The sequence below is a fragment of the Vicugna pacos genome, chromosome 19 (genome assembly GCF_048564905.1).
Source record: "Vicugna pacos chromosome 19, VicPac4, whole genome shotgun sequence".
In the NCBI taxonomy this organism is placed as follows: Eukaryota; Metazoa; Chordata; class Mammalia; order Artiodactyla; family Camelidae; genus Vicugna; species Vicugna pacos.
This window is the reverse complement of record NC_133005.1, coordinates 8,164,590-8,184,252: the sequence shown is the minus strand read 5'-3', so window position 1 is coordinate 8,184,252 and position 19,663 is coordinate 8,164,590. Positions and strand designations below refer to the sequence as shown.

At 39.9% G+C, this 19,663-nt stretch overlaps 1 protein-coding gene across 2 annotated transcripts in view; it reads right to left on the bottom strand.

Moving 5' to 3' along the window:
- Nucleotides 1-9,741: 9,741 nt before the first annotated feature.
- Nucleotides 9,742-19,663, bottom strand: part of ESF1 (ESF1 nucleolar pre-rRNA processing protein homolog) — a 53,433-nt gene continuing 43,511 nt past the window's right edge. For both annotated transcript variants that reach the window (XM_015240869.3, XM_006206191.3), the window contains exons 12-14: nt 13,536-13,618; nt 12,019-12,165; nt 9,742-10,488 (exon numbers count right to left, since the gene is read on the bottom strand). In XM_015240869.3, the coding sequence (XP_015096355.1) occupies nt 10,195-10,488; nt 12,019-12,165; nt 13,536-13,618 (524 nt within the window). In that variant the 3' untranslated portion in view covers nt 9,742-10,194. The remainder of the gene's footprint in view (nt 10,489-12,018; nt 12,166-13,535; nt 13,619-19,663) is intronic.

The window sequence follows — 19,663 nt, the reverse complement described above, 5'->3', positions numbered from 1 at the left end:
CCTCCTTTAAGGATGTTGAATCTCTGTTTAGAATTATATTGCTTTCCATCAAGACAAAGGTTAAAGAAGAAAAGTTTCCACGTGAATACATTTTCCCACATTTTTAACACAAAAGTCATTGTTCAGGGTACTTCTGGAGAGCCCAAGCAGTCGGAAGTGCTGTGGAAAGGCTAAAAGTTTTTCTATTGCTAACAGATTTCGTATTTTCCTTCTCTCTCTCTCTAGGCATTAAGGATCCTTTGTCATTTAGTTGTTTCAAATGTTTGGAACGTCTTTTAGTTATCACATAGGTCATAATAGTGTAAAAATGGTTTTTCTTAATTCTTTGGATTGGAATGTAATATTCATAAGTAAATTTACTGAGCAGTCCTTAATATTGCAGTATACTTTATCACGTAGACACACTTTATCTTTACTTTAGTGGTATCACAATGAAAAATTCCAAATTTATTCCTGATTCTTGAACATAAGGCAAAAACCTCTTCCTTCTTAACAACATAGAAAAATGCACCTGTAACTTAACATGTGGGAACTTTGACGGGGTCGTCTTACTTCAGGTGCCCAACTGGCTAAGGAGAGAGGCCTGTTGGGGTTAACGTGAGTAAAACAATGTGAATAGAAGAGAACAGAGGAGCGAAAGGGAGGACATTCTCGTTCCTGTTCCCAGTTTCTTCCTCAGGACTAACTGCTTTCTGCCTTCGGATTCAGTGCTATGAGATCCCACAGGGCCCTTACAATAAAAATCTCTCACAGCTTTACAAATTTGCTTAAATTAGTTAGTTTTATGTCACTTGCAGCATTCCTAAGGCAGTGGTTGGGGGAATTGAGGTTCACTTGAATCCAAAGGAATCTGAAGGGACACCACATTTCCTACGGCTTGGGCTCTCCAGAAGGACCCTGTAATTGTCCTAGAACCAGTCTCTACACTGGGTCCAAGTGGGAGAACAAATGTATACCGAATCATCATTCTCAGAGCTCTTCTTTAGTCCAATCAAGACCTGTTGTCAGATTAAACTTTTCCTACCTTTTAGTGTTGTTCCACTTCTAACTTAAAGGTCTTTCCAAAATAATTCTCAGTTTAGATTAATGATTTTTCCAGAAGGATTTAAAATTTTTTAATGTACTTCATTGGCTATTTCTAGCCTTATTTATCAGGTGAGCTTTTGGAAATATGATAGAGCATATCATTTCTTATTAGTCTAAGATCTAGGAGAAAAGACACTTCGCATTATTTTCAGATTTTAGTAAAAAGTGTTAAAAACTCAAGACAAAAGCATATGTAGTATGAAGGATAATGACTCAATTTTAATTTTTAAAAAATGCATGAAAATAGCTCATAAAGCCAAAGCTGGCATTTGTCACAACTTTCCCCAACACAGTGTAATTTGTTAGTCTGTTTGCTTTGGCACTGGCATAGAGCATGCGGTTTTCATCTCCACATTTTGGCAAAATTTGGGAAGTGCAGAATCCGTGCTTCAGGCTGAGCACAGACTCTCATTCATGCTTATTCGTTTTCCCATGGGCCTGGTTCTGGCTCGCCCTTGGCAATTCCTTATTCATAAACTTTTCAAGGAAGTGATAATGTGAACCCAGAGATGCTGAGTATAGAGTTTTTAACTCTAATGTCAGTGGGGCTCATGGAACAAAGAGTCCCAGTTGCCTCCTAAGGGGTTAGTCTCACGTCTCTTGACTCGTGTCCATATCCAAAGACCTGGGAAACTTGCAGGACCGAGCATCCTCTTCTGGCACTTTCAAGTGGCAAGCACTCTGACCATAGTGTAGTATCAAGAGTTTCTTTAAGAATATGGAGAAATGATCTGCAAAGTAGGGCAAAATCATCCAAAAAGTCTACAGCCCAACACCACTGTATTTATCTTTGTGTTGGTTGGGATACAGGTGGAGCAGCAAGTAACAGAGACTTAAGAAAATAGTGGGTTAAACAAGGTAGTACTTTATTTTTCTGTCACACAGATGTTCCAAAAAAGACAGCCCATGGATGATATGGTCGCTCTGCTATTTAAAGTCCTCCGGGACCCTGGCTCCTTCCAGTTTGCCATACATTATTTCTACATAATGGGCTTTGGCCTCAGTGTCCAAGATGGCTGCAGGAACTGAAGCCATTACATCTGTATTTCCAGGTGGCAGAGGGAAGAAGGTAAGAGGGAAAATTTACTAGTCTGATGACTTCAAAGGAAGAGCCCCAGAAGCTGTCATTTTCTTCCAAAGCAGACTGCAAAGGAGGTTGGGTAAAATTGTCTTATTCTGGAAAACCCTACCTTCAGTTAAAAGATTCTAGTACTATGTAAGATGGAAAGAACAGATATTGGGAAATAAACACTGGCCTCATCCACAGTCACTTAAAGCACCTTGAGGAGCATGCATAAACTTTCTCCTGGTCTGACCTTTATGAGCTATCTAACGTGGTCCAGCTGCTGGCAGGGTTTTCTCTGCTGATTTGGGTTGTGGCTTATAGTGTTATGATTGCAAAGAATAAGGACTCATTCAGGTGATCTCAGATAATGGAGCACTTACTGTAATTGTAATATACACATTTTTAAAGGTAAGGGACAGATTTTTTATTAAGTGGCCTCTGCAGAAAGTCTCATTTTTCCAAAATGGCTACAACAATATTTCTGGACACACATAATTTCCAGGACTTTGCCACTCTCCACCATTAAGGGGTGGAATTTATATCACCTATCTTGGGAAGGTCTTTACAATGGCCTCAATTAATTATGGGTGACAGGAGTGACACTACATGACATCTGAGTCTAGATCATAAAAAGTGATAATGTCCATGTCACTCACCTTTGGAACCCAGCTACTACGCTCCCAGACAACAGCTGGCACTAACTTGCAAGTCAGAGACATTTTGGAAGCAAATCTTGTAGTTCTCAGCTAATGCCACGTGGAGAATTACGAGCCTTCCCCGCTGAGCCGTATGCAAACTGACTATTTTTGAGAAGAGAAGTGATTTTGTGATTGTTTTAAGCTGCAAAGTTTGAAGGTGGTTTGTTACAAAGCATTAGACAATCAAGGAAACCCTTCAAGATCTGGAAGAGGGGTACATCGGGGCCTCAAGAGCACGGGGTATAGACTTAGGAATGGGAGGATCATCGAGGACCCAGAATGGTTCAGGTGGGTAGATTATCTTTGTGCCTTTGCGTGTCAGTCAGGATCCAATCAGGAGACAGAGACAAGGATGTGAACAAGGAAAGTTTAAAAAATTAATCATTATAACAGGGTATTAGAGTAACAGGATTCACAAATAACAGGGTAATGAAGGGAAAAAGAGAACTCTAAATAGTACACGAATCACAAATGAGGCTCCCATTCTTATGGCTGCAGCAAAGCACTCAAAAAAGTTGCACATCTGGAAGAGCCTCTCCCTCCTTCTGGACTGAGATCTACACCTGGTGAGAGAGGGAGCAGCCATGGCCCAGTGGGTGGTGGGGATGTTGGCCACACTAACGGGACAGGCTGGGAATCTGGCTTCTGGATTGCTGGGGGAGACTGCCACAGGCATCGGAAATGGAAAAGTGATAGAGAAAAATGAATGAGATCAAAAGCCTGTTCAGAAAGATCAATGAAATTGATAAACCTCTATCCAGATTAGCCAAAAATAGATAGTAAAAGCACAAATCACCATGTTAGGAATGAAAAAGGGGATATCATTATAGACTCTTAAAACACTTTTTTTTAAAGTATCTTTTATCAGCTTTTTGTAATTTTCGGCATAGAAGCCCTGCACATGTTTTGGTAAGTTTTTGCCTAAGTATATGATTTTATTTGGAACAACAGTGTTTTTAATTCTTCCACATGTTCATTGTTAGTACATAGAAATGTGATTGATTTTTATTTGCTGACATTGCATCCTTGCTGAATGCCCTTATTAGTCTGAGAGTTTTTTTTTGTTTTTGTTTTTGTAGATTCCTTGGGATTTTCTGTGTAGACAATCATGTTATCTGCAAATAGGGTCAGTTTTATTTTTACTTTTTCAATCAGTGTGCTTCTTACTTTTGTTAATTTACTGCAGTGGCTAGAATGTCCAGGGTAGTGAGAGTGGACGTTGCTTTTAGGGTAACTGACATTTGTATTAATCAGTCACAGAAATGACTGTCATGATGAAGTTTTTTATACTCACATTCCCTGGGAAGAGGAGACACAGCATGCCGTGGAAGGGGGCTACACAGGGAAACAGGTTGGTGAGGGGACAGAATGCTGGGGAAAACGTGGGAAAGACTGATAGTGGCTTTTTTGGGAAGGGATGGGCGGGGCAGGGAAGCAGGTTTAGCTTGCATTTCAGTAGGCTCTAGGGTATAGGAGCGGCCCCTAGTCATCTGGTGCCTGCCCCGAGGGTGATTAGGGCAGGGGGATAGTGGCCCAGTGTGTGAAAGCCCATAAGGGAGGTGGCTGGAGGTACCACCTCTGAATTTGCTGGTTTGCAGTTGAAAGCCATGCTTGTGTGCAAGTTATTTACTATCTCTAGGAATGGGCCAGCACTGGGAGGGGCTGTCCCTCTTGCATCAGCAAGGCCCCAGTGGTCAAAGCACCGAAATACAGAAAACGAAAAACTGCTGAAACAGACAGTCTGCTCTTGTTGTCAATCTGAGCAAAGCATTCTGTCTAAGTATGTTGACTGTAGGTTCTTGGTTGATGCTCTTTATCAAGTTAGGGAGTTCTCTTCTTTCCAAACTTGTTCTTACCATGAATGGGTGTTAGATTTTGTCAAATTCTTTTCCCATCAATTGATGATCATACAGTTTCTCTTCTTTAGCCTGTTGATAAAGTGGATTCTGAGTGAACCAGTTTTGCATACCTGGAATTAAACTCCCTTAGCCCCGGTGTATAATTCTCTCTTTTTTTTAGCTTTACTTATTTATGTATTTATTTTACAATATCATATTTTTTCAATTGAGGTATAGTTGAGGTACAATATTATATGTTACAAGTATACAATACAGTGATTCACAATTCTTAAAGATTATACTCCATTTACAGTTACTATAAAATACTGGCCATATTCTCCATGCTGTACAGCGTATCCTTGTAGCTTATTTTATACCTGATAGTTTGTACCTCTTTATCCTCCACCTCCATCTCCCCCCACCGACCCAACTGGGAACCGCTAGTTCCTTCTCTGTGAGTCTTGTTTCTTTTCTGCTATATTTACAAGTTTGTTGTTATTGTTTTAGATTCCACATGTAAGTGATACCTTACAGTATTTGTCTTTTTCAGACTTATTTCCCTGAGCATAATGCCCTCCAAGTCCAGCCATGCTGTGCACCAGAAACTAGTACAACATTTTAAATCAACTGTACTTCAATTAAAAAGCAAACAAACAACCCATTTAAAATATGGGCAGAAGAACTGAACATTTTTCTGAAAGAGGAAATGCAGATGGCCCACAAACACATGAAAAGTTGCTCAACATCACCAATATCAGGGAAATACAAATCAAAATCACATTGAGACACCATCTCACACCTGTCAGAATGACCATCATCAAAAAGAACACAAATAACAAATGTTGGCAAGAATGTGGATAAAGGGTAACCCCTGTACACTGTTGGTGAAGATGTAAATTGATGCAGCCACCATGGAAAACAATAGGGAGGTTTCTCAAAAAACCTAAAAACAGAACCACCATATGGCCTGGCAGTTCCACTCCTGGGCATATACCCAAGAAAAACAAAAATATTAATTCAAAAAGAAACACTCTGCTATTAACAGCAGCACAATTTACAGTCGCCAAGACGTAGAAGCATCCAAAGTGCACATCAACAGATGAACGGATAAAGAAGATGTAGCACATATGTGCAATGAAATACAACTCACTCACAAAAAAGCAGCATATTTTGCATTTGCACCTATTCATTTGCTTTTTTTTGCACTTCAAAAACCAGAATTTTATAATAAACATTTCCATTGCATCAAAAATAACAAAATACCTGGAAATAAACCTAACCAACGAGGTTTCCTTACTCTGAAAACTGTAAAACACTGATGAAGGAAATTGAAGACTATACAAAGAAATGGAACGATAACTTGTGTTCTTGGATTGGAAAAATCAATATTATCAAGATGGCCATACTACACAAAGCAACCCACAGATCCAATGCAACTACCATCAAAATGCTCATGACATTTTTCACAGAAGTAGAACAAACAATTCCAAAATTTATCTGGAACCATAAAAGATCCTGAATTGCCAAAGCAATATTTTATAGATCTTTTCCTTCTCTTTCTTCTTTTTGTTCTCTTTTCTTGTGGTTTGATGACTAGAGAAGTTCCTTTAACATTTGTTGTAAAGCTGGCTTGGTGGTGCTGAATTCTTTTAGCTTTTGTTTATCTATGAAGCTTTTGATTTCTCCATCAAATCTGAGCAAGAGCCTTGATGGATAGAATATTCTTGGTTATAAGTTGTCCACTTTAATCACTTTAAATACATCATGCCACTCCCTTCTAGCCTGTAGAGTTTCTGCTGAAAAATCAGCTGGCAACCTTATGGAAGTTCCCTTGTATGTTATTTGTTGCTTTTCTCTTGCTAATTTTAATGTTTTCTCCTTATCCCTAACTTTTGCCCATTTGATGACTATGCGCCTTGTTGTGTTCCTCTTTGGGTTGATCCTGTGTGGAACTCTCTGCGCTTCCTGGACTTGGGTGACTGTTTCCTTTCCGAAGTTAAGGAGGCTTTTGGTTATTATCTCTTCACAAAATTTCTCAGGTGCTTTCTCTCTCTCTTCACTCTCTGGAACCTCTACAATGCGAATATTAGAGCGCTTCATGTTGTCCCAGGGTTCTCTTCAACTATCCTCATTTCTTTTCATTCTTTCTTTTTTCTGTTCTGCAGTAGTGATTCCCACTAATCTGTCTTCTAGCTCGCTGATCCGTTCTTCTGCCTCATTTAGTCTATTCTTGGTTCCTTCTAGTGTGTTGTTCATTTCAGTGATTTCATCCCTCAACTCTGGGTATTTGTATTTTCCAACTCTTTGCTAAGAACTTTGCTCTGTGCATCTACACTCTTGAGTTCTCTGAACACCTTCACCATAATTAAACTCTTTCTCAGATGAATTTCCTATCTCCTCATCACTTATTTCTTCTTGTGGCATTTTATCTTGTGCCTTGGCCTGGGAGATATTCCTCTGCCGCCTCATATTGTCTGTCTTTCTGTTTGTATTTTTAGGTAGGTTCGTTACTTTCTTGACTTAGAAGAGGTGGCTCTCTGTGGGAGACGTCCTATGTGTCCCAGCAGTGCACTCCCCTCTTGTCACCCAAGGGCCAGGGTCCAGCTGGTCCCATTGTAGAGTATGGCCTGTGTTTGTGGATTCCTTCCACAGGCTTTGGGGTAGTTGTTTTCTTATTTCTAGTATCTGCCCCTGGTAGATGAGATTGGACTAGAGGCTTATGCAGGTTTCCTGGCAGGATAATCCAGTGCCTGCCCACTGCTGGGTGAAGCTTGGTCCTGGACCTCTGGTGGGTAGGGGCGTTTGTGGCTCAGGAGGTCTGCTGGTGGGTAGCGCTGTATTCCCACCCAGTATGTTGTTTGGCCTGAGGCTTCCCAGTCCTTAAGCCTTGGTGCTAATGATCCAGTCAAGACATCAGCCTCCAGGAAAGGTTATATAGATGAACACTCCCAGAATGTCTGCCACCAGCTTTTATGTCCCCTTGGTGAGCAGCAGCTGTCCCCTACATCCCCAGGAGACCTTGCAAGACCAGCAGGCAGGCCTGGTCCAGGCTCCTATGAAATCACTGCCTCTGCCCTTGGACCTTATGCATGGGAGATTCTATGCATGCTTCCCAGGAGAATGAAGTCTGTTTCCCTCAGTCCCATGGGGCTCCTGGAGTTAAGTAACTCTGGCCGTTAAAACCAGATGTCCTGGGGTCTCCTCCTCCTCCCTATGCCAGAACCCTGGGCTGGGGAGCCTGACATGGGGCTCAGAACTCACTCCTGGGGGAGGGCCTCTGCGACTTTTTCTTCAGCTTGTGGGTCACCCACCCGGGGGATTATGGGGCCTGATTTTATCGCGAGCACACCCCACCTACCATCCCACTGTGGTTCCCTCTTTGTTTCCAGTTCAAGACCTTTTTTGCTAGGCTCCAGTCTCCGTTTTCGATGGTTGTTTAGCAGTCAGCTGTGGTTTTGTTGTAGTCGTGAGGAGAGGTGAGCCCGTGGTCCTACTACCCCACCATCTTGACCAGAAATCCTATAGTTCTTTTCATATATTGTCTGATTCAATTTGCTAATATTTTGTTGAGGATTTTTATCCCTAGTTTGCGGGGTAGATTGATTCTCCACAAGCAATCGCATTTCTGTAAATTAATCATAAATACCAGCCTGCAGGTTTTGTTTATTCGTACTGTCTGGTTTTGGTATCAAGGATACCAACAGCAACAACAAATAATCCAAATAAATGTGACTCTAAGTCACCGAACCTACCCTCACATTGTTTGCTGAATTGTGACACTGGCCATTTTTTAATCCTGAGTTTTACTACCAGCAATTATTTATTGAGAACCTAACTTTTGGTGTAAATGTTTATTTAGTGAAGCACCTGACAATGCTATTCTCATTTTTTTCTATTTAAAAAATATCAACTACGTGAGAAAAGGAGCCAGGGCTGCACAAAGCTTACATACTCTATTTGTTATAATAAATTATATGCATGACTAGTAAAATGAGATTTAACAGTTAAATACAGTGACTCAGCAACAAAGGGCTCAAAAACAATAATTGAAACCAAACCAAACTGATCAGAAAAACCGATAGGCTAAGTTTCCTAGGAATCGTAAAATCAAACTGAGTAATTCTCATACTATGACTGAACAGTTTAAAGGAAACAAGTCTTTTTCCTTGTAAAAATGAAACGTGAATAATTATGTAACTGTTTATAGACTACATGCAAAAATACATCAAGATTCAGGATCTTTCAGTGATGAGTACATAAATAATGCTTTATTTGGCTGAATTACCTAACACTGTCAGTACTTTATGATAAGAATACAGTTCCCTGCACAAAACTCTGCATGTTTCTGTTACTATGAGCAGTTTCAGATGCCCTCTTTTTCCCTTCCCCTTTCAGAGACTGTTTATATGCTTTTATCTCGGTATCAGTGTGAATCTTATATCCTTTTAATCTTGAAAACACACACTACTTTGGCAGGCCTGAATTTTTGTACCAAGAGTGTCAGGTTTACTATTAACCAGAAGCCCGGCCAAACTCCTACTGCCTTTCAGAAGCTACCATATTTATTATTTGTTCCAAGTGATGATTTTGGTTTTTATTTTCTTTTATTTATTCAGCACACCTAATTCTCCTAAGTGGTCAGTTAATAGTTTATAAAACCCAGACCAGATGAGATCCAAGATCTTTAATAAGGCCTTGAAGGTGTGTGCTTTAACTTAATTTTAAAAAGAATTAAGATTCCTTAAACTCTATAGCAGCATATCCACCATCCCAAGCATTCCAAAAATGTGAAGGGCAGACAGAAGAATTTTCTGTTACTACAATTAGAAAAAAATCACTGCAGAAGTCACGAGCATTTCAAATACAATTACGAGCAAAGCAAACCTGGAACTGCCTTTCCATGGAGTTACCCTCTTAAGAGTTAGTCAGTTTTTCAGATATTTTTCCAGAGAGTAGTTTGAGGTGAATGAAGTGAAATAAATCAGTGTTATATAAAATAATAATATTTTATTTACAAATTAATTTCATAAACTATAATAAACATGACCAAACAAAAAAGTTACTGGCTTTTATTCATTATGGCTAGAAAAATAAGTTATTTAAACAAATACATAAATCTGCCTCCTACTTCCAGAGAAATTAATGTATTACATGTACATATTTTCAAACTGTTCCTAACTCTAATTCAGACTTAAGACTTCGGCACTGCTCTATTTTTACATAGAATTGTAAGCAGTCTTTTAAAAAAAGCTAACAGAGTTATAAATCTAAAAATTTTATAAATCCTATAATCAGGATTAATTTAATTATGATTAAACTGTGGAAATACACAGTACAAATCTGTCAATCATCCACAATTAGGTCTAACTGTTATACATGGAGAGAAATTTTATAATGGCCAGATTTCACTCATATTCTTGAAAGGTAGCACTGTTCCCAATAAATATCCTTTCTGCTGCTTCTGCATACTTTATACATTCTCAATCCAAAAAGAAACAACATAGACCTATTTGACTTTTTGCTTTTTTCTTGCTTGAAACTGCTCTGTTTTGTTTTTTACAGATTTAATCAACACTGACAAGGCAGGATCAATGGACCTCTTTTGTGATTCCTTCTGAATTTCACTCTCTTTTTGCTTTATTGCCTGAGTAAGTTCTTTTTCCTTTTGTTCTCTCTGCCGGGCTTTCTCCTCAAGGATTTTTTCCATAGCTTTTGTTTTCTTGAAATTAGGATCTGAAGGATCCAAATTGAACAAGTGGGAAGTATACATTGCCTGAAACCGTGCATCCTTAACATTTACCTGCAAATCCAAAAGGAAAACACAAATAAATAAAATTAGTAAACCAAAAGGCCAAGTCAGTGAGTGGTTGAGTATATAAAACACAAATGTGAGCATTTTGCATTGATCCTTTAGAAAACTGTTTCCCCACAGACTTTCAATGGAGTTTTAAGGCTTATTCTTGAACCACAACGCGCAGAGCACACTGTTCTTACACAGAATGACAATCTCCTCGAAAGGGCCTACAGTGTGTATGTACACAGCGGCCTGTAACCACGCTGGCCACGCAGACCGAGTAACTGAAGGAGTGGAGGAGGCACCACAGGGTATGCAGGTTTCCCTATGCTTACAGTCTGAAATCTCTTTCTGGCTGGGATAAGTAAGCCAGTGATGGCATCTCCTGTTGGAGTTTTATGCAAAGTCACCACATTCTAAGCATATTACAATGTTTTTCAACCCTGGTGTCAAAATGAGCAGCTACTGAGGGTAGATCATAGATCAAAAGATTTAAAGACCATTATGGGAAAGACAATACCCCTGAGACAAGATCTGGTCCTACATAAACCCCAAATTTATCCTCTATCCTTCTACAAAAACATTGTGGTTCCACATTTTTGGAGTGTACCCTTAACTCCAGCCAGGCATTCAAGTGTTGCCAGGCACAGGGGTGACCAGCCAGAAAGGGAGAATGACTCACTGCCACGGGAAAAATGAGTCCACCGTGATGGACTGTAGAGTTACTCAGTTATAGCAGGGACAACAGACGTGCCACCGCCACCACCGCACCCGTGGAAAATGTTTCTATGCATGAAGACTAGTGTGTGGAGACAGTTCTCAGATTAGGAGATGTGATTACAAATCATTCTTTGCTTTTAACTTTTCACAAGAAGATCAATTCACCAAAAAGTTCAGTGGAACAGCAACGGAGCAGCTCAGCGTCCGTCTACATGCCGCTTAGAAGTTCTCTGTATGCTCTTGTCAGTTTCTTAAACAAATTCAGAAGTTCCCCCATGTTCTTTTGGGTCTGTTCTTCCATGTTAACCACTCCTGACAGCTGTCTGGAGGTTTCTGTACAGGGCTCAGACTCATGCACGGGGACTGTGTGGCCATCAGGAATACGTACTTAACGAGAAGAGTGAAGAGACGGAGCGATGGAAACAAGAAACACAGCCATTAAAAAAGCACGGCCTCCCGCGCTGGTGGCTGCACACAGAGTATGACAGGCTGTGACGTGAGCCCACACTCAGCCAGGCTTCCTCATGCAGAGCCTTCCCAGCGTATCACCTGCACGTGGTTCTAACACTAAAAGCTACATATTATGGTGCAACACAGCTACCAAAATACAAGTCAACTACTTCACCTGGTGCTCAATCAAAGAAACACCCTGGGGATGAAGTGGCTGTGCTGGACTAAAGGATGGTAGCTCTGTCCCCACTGTGGGCCCTTCCTGAGACATTTCAAGGCTAACTCTGGACATGCTCAATTTTTATCTCCAGAGCTGACTTCAGATTCAACATCAGCTTTAAGAAGATAATTTTTGTCGCTGGTTACCTCAAAGTCATCCTCCAATAATTCCTTCTTCTTCATAAGCTGTTTTTTCTTCTTTTTGCTCAGATTCTGGTGCTCCACGATCTTGTTATAATTGAAGTGTTTCTTGCTCTCTTCCTCCTCATCCATCACGAGCAAAGCCATTTCAGCCTGCGGAAAGAAGAAAAGGGTTCCAGTACACAACAGTGCTGTTCTTCCCCCAAACAGGAGCATGGGGCACGGCTATCCCCCTAGGAAAGGAGCACCCAGTGACCAATGCCCTGGGGTAACACCTGTCACCCTAAACTGACAGTGGATCACCAAAACTCAGAGACCCAGGTATCTCCTTGCAGCAAGTGGTGTCATTTTTAGAAGCAACATCACTAAGAGCAGGAGACAGGCGAAAGTCTTATTTAAAAACCAGACCATATTTCACATAGGGGTCAGCAGGCTGTAGAAATGAGTCCCCCAAGTAAAATCTCTGATTTTTACTTTGTTTTTTTAAGTAGACACTAAATCTAGCAAACATGTAGTATTTTGTGATACAAATTAAACTTTCCAAACGTGCAGGAATACGGAATTTCTTTTTTCTTTTGCTTTGCCTTTATTTTTCCAGTACTGCTATATTTCTATGAAAGCAGGACCTTAATATTTGCTTTAGAAATCTAATAAAATGCTTGTTTCTACCCACCATGGGATTAAATGTGAACCCTCAAGAATCATGTAAACAACCATGCATACTGGAGAAAATACAGCACATGCTATGAGACTCTTGTGAGTCTCCCTATGTTATCACTTCAGACTGCTTTAATTCCCTTTCCCTTCCCTCACTGGTATCTGCAGTTGGCTTTCTCTTTAGAGCCACTGTCTACAAAACAGATTTTTTTTGTGCTCCTTAACTCTATGAACATTACTGAATATGCAGTAGAAGATGCATTAAGATGCAGAGTTTAGGTGACCAGTCAGGGTCACTCCTAGACAGCGATACGACATCAGCCATAGAAATGCTATCAACTTCAATTCCTGTCTCAGCAAAAATACACATTACTCTGTACCATGGATCTTTGGAGTCACTGGAGCATAAAGTTCACCACACTTCCAAGAAGGACTTTAATTTTGTACATTAAATTTATGTTATTTTCAATAATAAAGAGAGAAACAAGCATTTAACAAGCCATAAAGCAAACCCCTATGTGACAGGACAGATTCCAGTTGAATTAAAACTTATGGCAATATTATTTTGAAGTTTTAACAGTAGTACGTTATTTAATCTCTGTCGTAGTAAGGGTTTTTAATAAGATATTTTCCTCTTAATCACAAAGGGACATGCCTTGGTTTTGAGGTAAATTTTAACTTTATACTAGCTGAAGAAATGTTTGGTAAAAAGGTGATATTTAAAAACTATGTTGCTAAAATGTTTATTTAAAAACTTCATTGCTAAAATCAATTAGATTTTTTTATTAGGGATACTGAAAACTCATATGGACAACTTGGCTTGAAGTGTCCGTATCAATTACCCACTATCCATGATCACGTTTTACCTTCTGTCTTTCGATTTCAGCTTCGTCCTCTGGAGATGTGCCATCTTTCGCAGATTTCATTGTTTTTTTCTCTTCTTTTATACCTGGCACAACAAACGAACACAGGATGGTTAAAAATTATAAGACTATATAAAGGGTAAACAATCTGTTTATAGCATTTTATTTATCTTTAAAATTTTGTTTACAACAAAAATGCAAGATGACTAGGAATAACCTTATCAACAAATATATAGAAACTAAAGAAAGTAAAAAAAATTACTGAGATGAGTATGAATAGAATGATAATCTGGATGCAGTAAGTGTATATTGAAAAAAGGTATTTCTTCTAATATATAATTATACATCAACTAAAAAGAAAAAACATAAGAGCATTTCAATAGACATTGAATAAGTACTTGATAAAATTCAATATCCACTCATGACAAAAATGTAAATAAATATATTTAATAAAATTCTAAATAAAGTTCTATTCAAGGAAATCTTTACAAAGATTAACAAGATAGATTTGATATACTAGTGATACAGCATGCTAAACTACTACAAAGTGGAAAAAAAAACCCCAATACTATACTGTACAGTGAGAAAAACAGAACAGTATGGTTTAGTATGTAATAAAATATAGCACCATACATCAATGGATAAGGAAGAGATTACTCAGTAACTGGTGCTAGGCAATTTGTTTTATTCCAGGGGAAAAAATCGAGTTATAGCCATACTGTATAATGTATAGGGAAATAAAATGCAGATGTATTAAAGAGTTAAATATTAAGGGGAAAAAAACCCTATGAGAAAATACAGGGGAATAGCTACCTGATCTTAAATAGAAGAAATATTTTCTTACTATGAGAACAATAGAAGAAATCACAAAGAAAAAAGAAAACTCACGTAATTTTAATATATATACTTTTAAAATTCATCAGCAAAATGAAAAATTCATCTTTCTAACAACAATTTGATAATAACTACCTGTAAGTAAAAGTTTAACAAAACCCTTTCTCTTTCTCTAAAGATAAATCTGATCTTTGGTTAACTTTCTAGTTGTATTATTATTAGACAAAACTTCTTATGGTACAAGTGGCTCCTGGTTAGAAGGGCCTGTGCTTCCAGGGGCTCAGGGACTCCTGGAGACACAGGTGTCAGGTGAAGAGATGCTCTCGTCCTGAATCAGAGGTTGCAGCGCACAGCAGTCAAGGGCACTTGTGGAGCAGCTGGCCTGGGTTTCAGTTCTGGCTCTACTACACCCTCGTACAGCAGTTTGTGCCTGCGTCCTTATCTGTAAAGCAGGGATCGTAATAACTGCCCCTCCCAGGATTATGTGAGGACTAAATAAATTAATAAACGTGAGGCGCTTAGTTAATGTCTGGCACGTGGTGTTACAAAGTGCCTGCCATTACTGTTATGAAAGTCTGACTACAATATATAAGATGTCCTGGGTTCCTTGGTGATCATGTGGATGCTGTGTTTTTTTCTCTTTTTGTGTCTGTTGGGAGGGGCTGAAAGAGAACTGGTGTCAAAGTATGAAGAACTAGTCTGAAGAGTAAGAAGGTCGAGAGTGTGCACAGCCAGGTTCTGTTACTCTAGAACGTTAACACACAAGGTCAGCCTTCTCTGAAGTGCTGGAAGCTGCCTTACTTGGAGAAGCTGGGTTCCGTCCTTCCAGTGCAGAGGAACCAGTGGCTCGACGGCATGAACAGTCAGTGCTCCTGCGGCACCCGCTGTGTGTCAGGAAGCGGTTCTTTTCTAGCCCCTTCCCTACACACAACAACGCTAGGAGGTAGACTGTATTATTTATTATTATCTTCAGTCTGTGGAGGAGGAAGCTGAGGCACAGAGAGGTGAAGTCGTCTGTCTCAGGCTCAGTAGGTGAAAGAGCCAGGAGTCGGACCCGAGCCCTCTGGTGCAGGCCCTCTACTGTTAACCACCCACACTCCACTCCTTCGCTATCAGATGCCATCCTCCCTGGAATAGCCCCTTCCATTTAAAATGCACTTGTCGGGAAATAATGAAATGAAATTCACAGAACATACAGGGACGGCTGAAAAGCCACAGCTAGTGGGGGATAACGGGAAAAGCAAAGCCCAAAGCTGAGAGAAGAGGCCCGCGCAGCACTGCCAGGTTCACCCCCACTGCTACCAAGGCACCATCTGCGCGGCCAAGAAGCGTCACTGTCTGCGGCCCTCCCCTGAGTAAGACTGCGCTCCTATCTCAAATGTTCTCCGGGGAATGAGGCTTCCATTTTATGATGATAACTTTTCCTCTGTTTTAAAGTATGTGTACGTATTTACATATATAAATGTCATCAAGGTTCCATTTCTTTGGGTCTGACCCCGACACCCTAAGTTTCCCTCTGCTCCAATGCTCTCAAGGCAAGAGCCCCTTTTGAAGTGAATGGACAAGTGACACATGCGGAAGATCCCTCTGTGGCGGGAAAATCAGGCTGTATGTGATTAATACATAAAGGAGATAAAGATCTTCACATACAGCTGTGGGAAACAATTTCAAAGAGCCCACAATGAACTGTTCCGGATTTTTTAACAACCTGGTGAAAAGTCATAAAAATAAACTTGAAAGGAAGACTGCAGCAAGTGAGGAAAAAAAATTTCCAAGATGTTCAGGGCTAAAAATGATCTCCAGTTTTAGTGTGATAAAAATTTCTTTGCTTGGGAAGAATTTACTGTGTGCTAGACTGAACTGTTTAGCCAGAAGATAAATAATGTGTAGAGACCCTTTCTACACTGTTAACAAAATTATATTAAGAGGGCACATCTTTATTTTTTTAAAAAAATCATTTTCCCTCTGGAAAGTTTTCAGACCTAATTTAGATGACAAGTACTAGGGAAATGAAAGTCCCTGTTCTGAAGTGTTATCTTTATACTTCAGTGAACTTCTGGCAAGTAAGAATCCACATCTTCCTGGGACTGCTGCAAAAAGTACATACTGATGATTCTAATCAGAGACTCAAAAATTGAATGTTAGGGTTAAAATCCAAACAAGCCTTACTGAGGCTACTATCCCTGTAAGCAAAAAATGTCAGAGAACACATTTATGGAAAAAGATGTGTTGCAAACAATCTGTAAAAGGAGTATCTGTCAAGGAAATTCCACTTTCCAGGACTTGTAATGTCAGAGAATTGTTCCCATAAAAAAAGTCCTTCCAGAGTGTTCAGTTGAGCACTTCTTATGAGAGCTGTTGAGAAAATTCACTGGAGGGCAGACTGGTCTCAGTACTGACCAGACGGGGAGTGCTCAGCCCCCTAGTGATTCACTCTTTTGCAGCAAGTTCTTGCATCCAAGGTCACTGGTCCATAACAGATACAGTCTGTTGATTTTCCTCTGGATTTAGGCATTCTGGCTTTGCTTGGAGAACCAGCAATTCTTCGTGTCCAGCTCTTATACATATGGACACTGGCTCTGGCTTTGGTCTTTAGGACATACTTGTCGAGTTACAAAAAGTAAAGGGAGCCATTAGGATTCTGGTTCTACCATCTACCACTGGCCCTTGTGCAACTCAACCATCTTTTCTGAGTTTCATCTATAAAGTGGGCCGAACTTAGAATTAGAAGACAGAATGCATGTAAAAGCATTTGTAAACTGTAAAACAACATATGAGCAGTATACTGTAAGCACTCAGCATACTGGCTGAATGAATCAAATATGTGAACCGTATTAATAGATTTTGATGGTGATTTATCAAATATCTACAGTTGTCAAGACAAAGGGCATGTTTTAATGGGGTATATCTGCACATGATGGTCTTTATTTCACTCCTATTTCTTCAAAAAGAAAATCTTATTAAATCTAGAAGTACATTTTCAAAACTCTCATTAGATATCCAATTTGCAGTTTAGAAAAAGAAAAATTATAGTACATTTATAAGTGTAGGGGGAAAAAATAGAAGGAAAAATTAGAAAAGATTTCTAGTACTCTCATTGGCTCCAAACCTGAGCCAAATACCAGGTCTGGCATCAGTCAATGAACTCAATTTCTCCATATTTTGAAGAATGTGTAAGTTTAGCTCTGGGACTGCCTACGGCGAAGGTGTTATAAATGTACCCAAGTCCATCTGGCTTAAAATGTCTCTGTCCTGCTCAACTGTGGGACTTGAACTACACATCCTTTCAAACACTAACGCTTTCCCTCCTATTTCTGTTCCTTTTGGTTCTCTGCTGTTCATTTTAGCTTCTTAAACCTTCCCCCTACCTTCCAAGTAGTACCCTCTCCAGTACGAGAGCACCTTACAGAGCTCCTGACCTCAGAGCCCAACCCTGCATCTTCCTCCCTTCACCACTGCTTTCTACCTCTCAGTCTATGGTTTGAAATACTACTTAAAGGCTACTGATTCCTAAGTCTTTATATGCAAAAGCAAACAAAATCCAGGAGGTGTGCTGAATTTCCTTCTTATCCAAATAAAAAATCAGCAAGTCTACCTTCAAAATATATCGAGAACCCCAGTCCCTTTGCTCCTTCCAATTCCATTACTGGCATGCCGTCTACACCAGCCATCATCTCTCGTCCAGACGTCTGCAGAAGCCTGGTCTCTCAGCCCTCTTCAGTGCCTTTCTTCAATCTGTTCTCTTCACAGGACCCAGAGTAGTACGTTAAAATATGTAACAGATTGTGTCACATCCTTGCTTTAAGACTCTTCAGCGGCTTTTCACTGTCAGTAGAGTAAAAGCCAAATTTGCTGCCGTGACACAAGGCCCAGCAGGGTCAATCCTGTGTCCCAGCCTCGCCCCTCTGACCTTGCTCCAGCCGCACTGGTGTCTTTCAGCTTCCCCACATGACAACTGCTTTCTCACCTCATGGCTGATCTACCTACTTTCCCCTCATCTGCAGTGCTTCCTCCAGCTCTTTATGCCTGAAACCTACTCATTCTGCAGGTCTCAGCTCAAATGTCACCACCTCATAGAAGCTTTCCTGGCTACCCTAACAGAGCAAGCCACTCTCCTTCCTCCTCCTCCTATATGCTCTGTATTACCCTATTTATTAGTTTCTTTAAAATACTGACCATATTCTCATCTTTTTTTTTATACCTGTTTAGCATGTCTTCCTTGAAACTATAAACTCCTCAAGGGATGTAACTTTGCCTGTATCATTACTGTTGTATCTCTAGCGCAGTAGAGTGCCCAGCACCTGGCAGGTACTCAGTAATATTTATTGATAGAATGAATAAACAAACATGTCATGATACCACTTTGTGGTTCTAAATTTTATGTAAAAATTTTTTTCACTCCTTTGTCTTTCTTTTTCCTTAAAAGAAAACAACTTAAGCCAATATCTAAATAATTACTACTAGGAAGTATTCTGAAATCAAAAGTATACTGAAAACAAGCAAACTTTATCTATACTTTCCCTTGGAACTTCTGATACTAACTTTAGAGAAAACCACTCACAATTTATATGTGCTGATTCCAAGAAGTAAGCTACCCTAAGCCACCAAACTATTTAACTTCTTCTTTGAATCCTACCCTGAGTTGTACAGTTTGACCAGATTTCACAAGCCAAGTGAAGCACTTTGGAATGAGAACAAGGAAAGTATAATGCTTCGCATTTCTCCATTATAAACTTGGTTTCCTGAAATCAGAGGACAGGGCTACAATCCATCATCTTCTAGAAATGACTGCTCAGGTATGATAAAAAGCAGAATATGCTAAGTTTCCATTTCCCTTTCCAACTCCTAAGAATCTCACATCCTGTAATAGACTTTATTCATCTTGATCTCCTTTTTTCATCAATAAAATGTCAGTGCTAAAAAGCTGTAACAACCAGGAAATAATTTTGAGCAATTTTGACTTTCCTGTTGAGAACTATTCTGGCCCACTAGTCACGAGGGACAAGAAGCAGGGAAACTTCATAAAATCCTTCTCTTTACAATGCCAGCTTGGAGCTGCTCCAGGAGCAAGCCTTTGGGGTTCACGTGTGTGGTATTCAGAGCAGGGGAAGGCAAAATGCATGAGAACAAACGGAAAATGCTTACAGTGGTCCTGCACTGACTTGTCCAAGTATGGCCTGAACCTTACCACACACATTTAATACACACCAAAAAGGTAAGAATGAAAGCATTCAGAAACAAGTGGCTGGTGCATGCGCAATGGAAACAAGGCTCCCTGGATACAGGATATCAGGTAT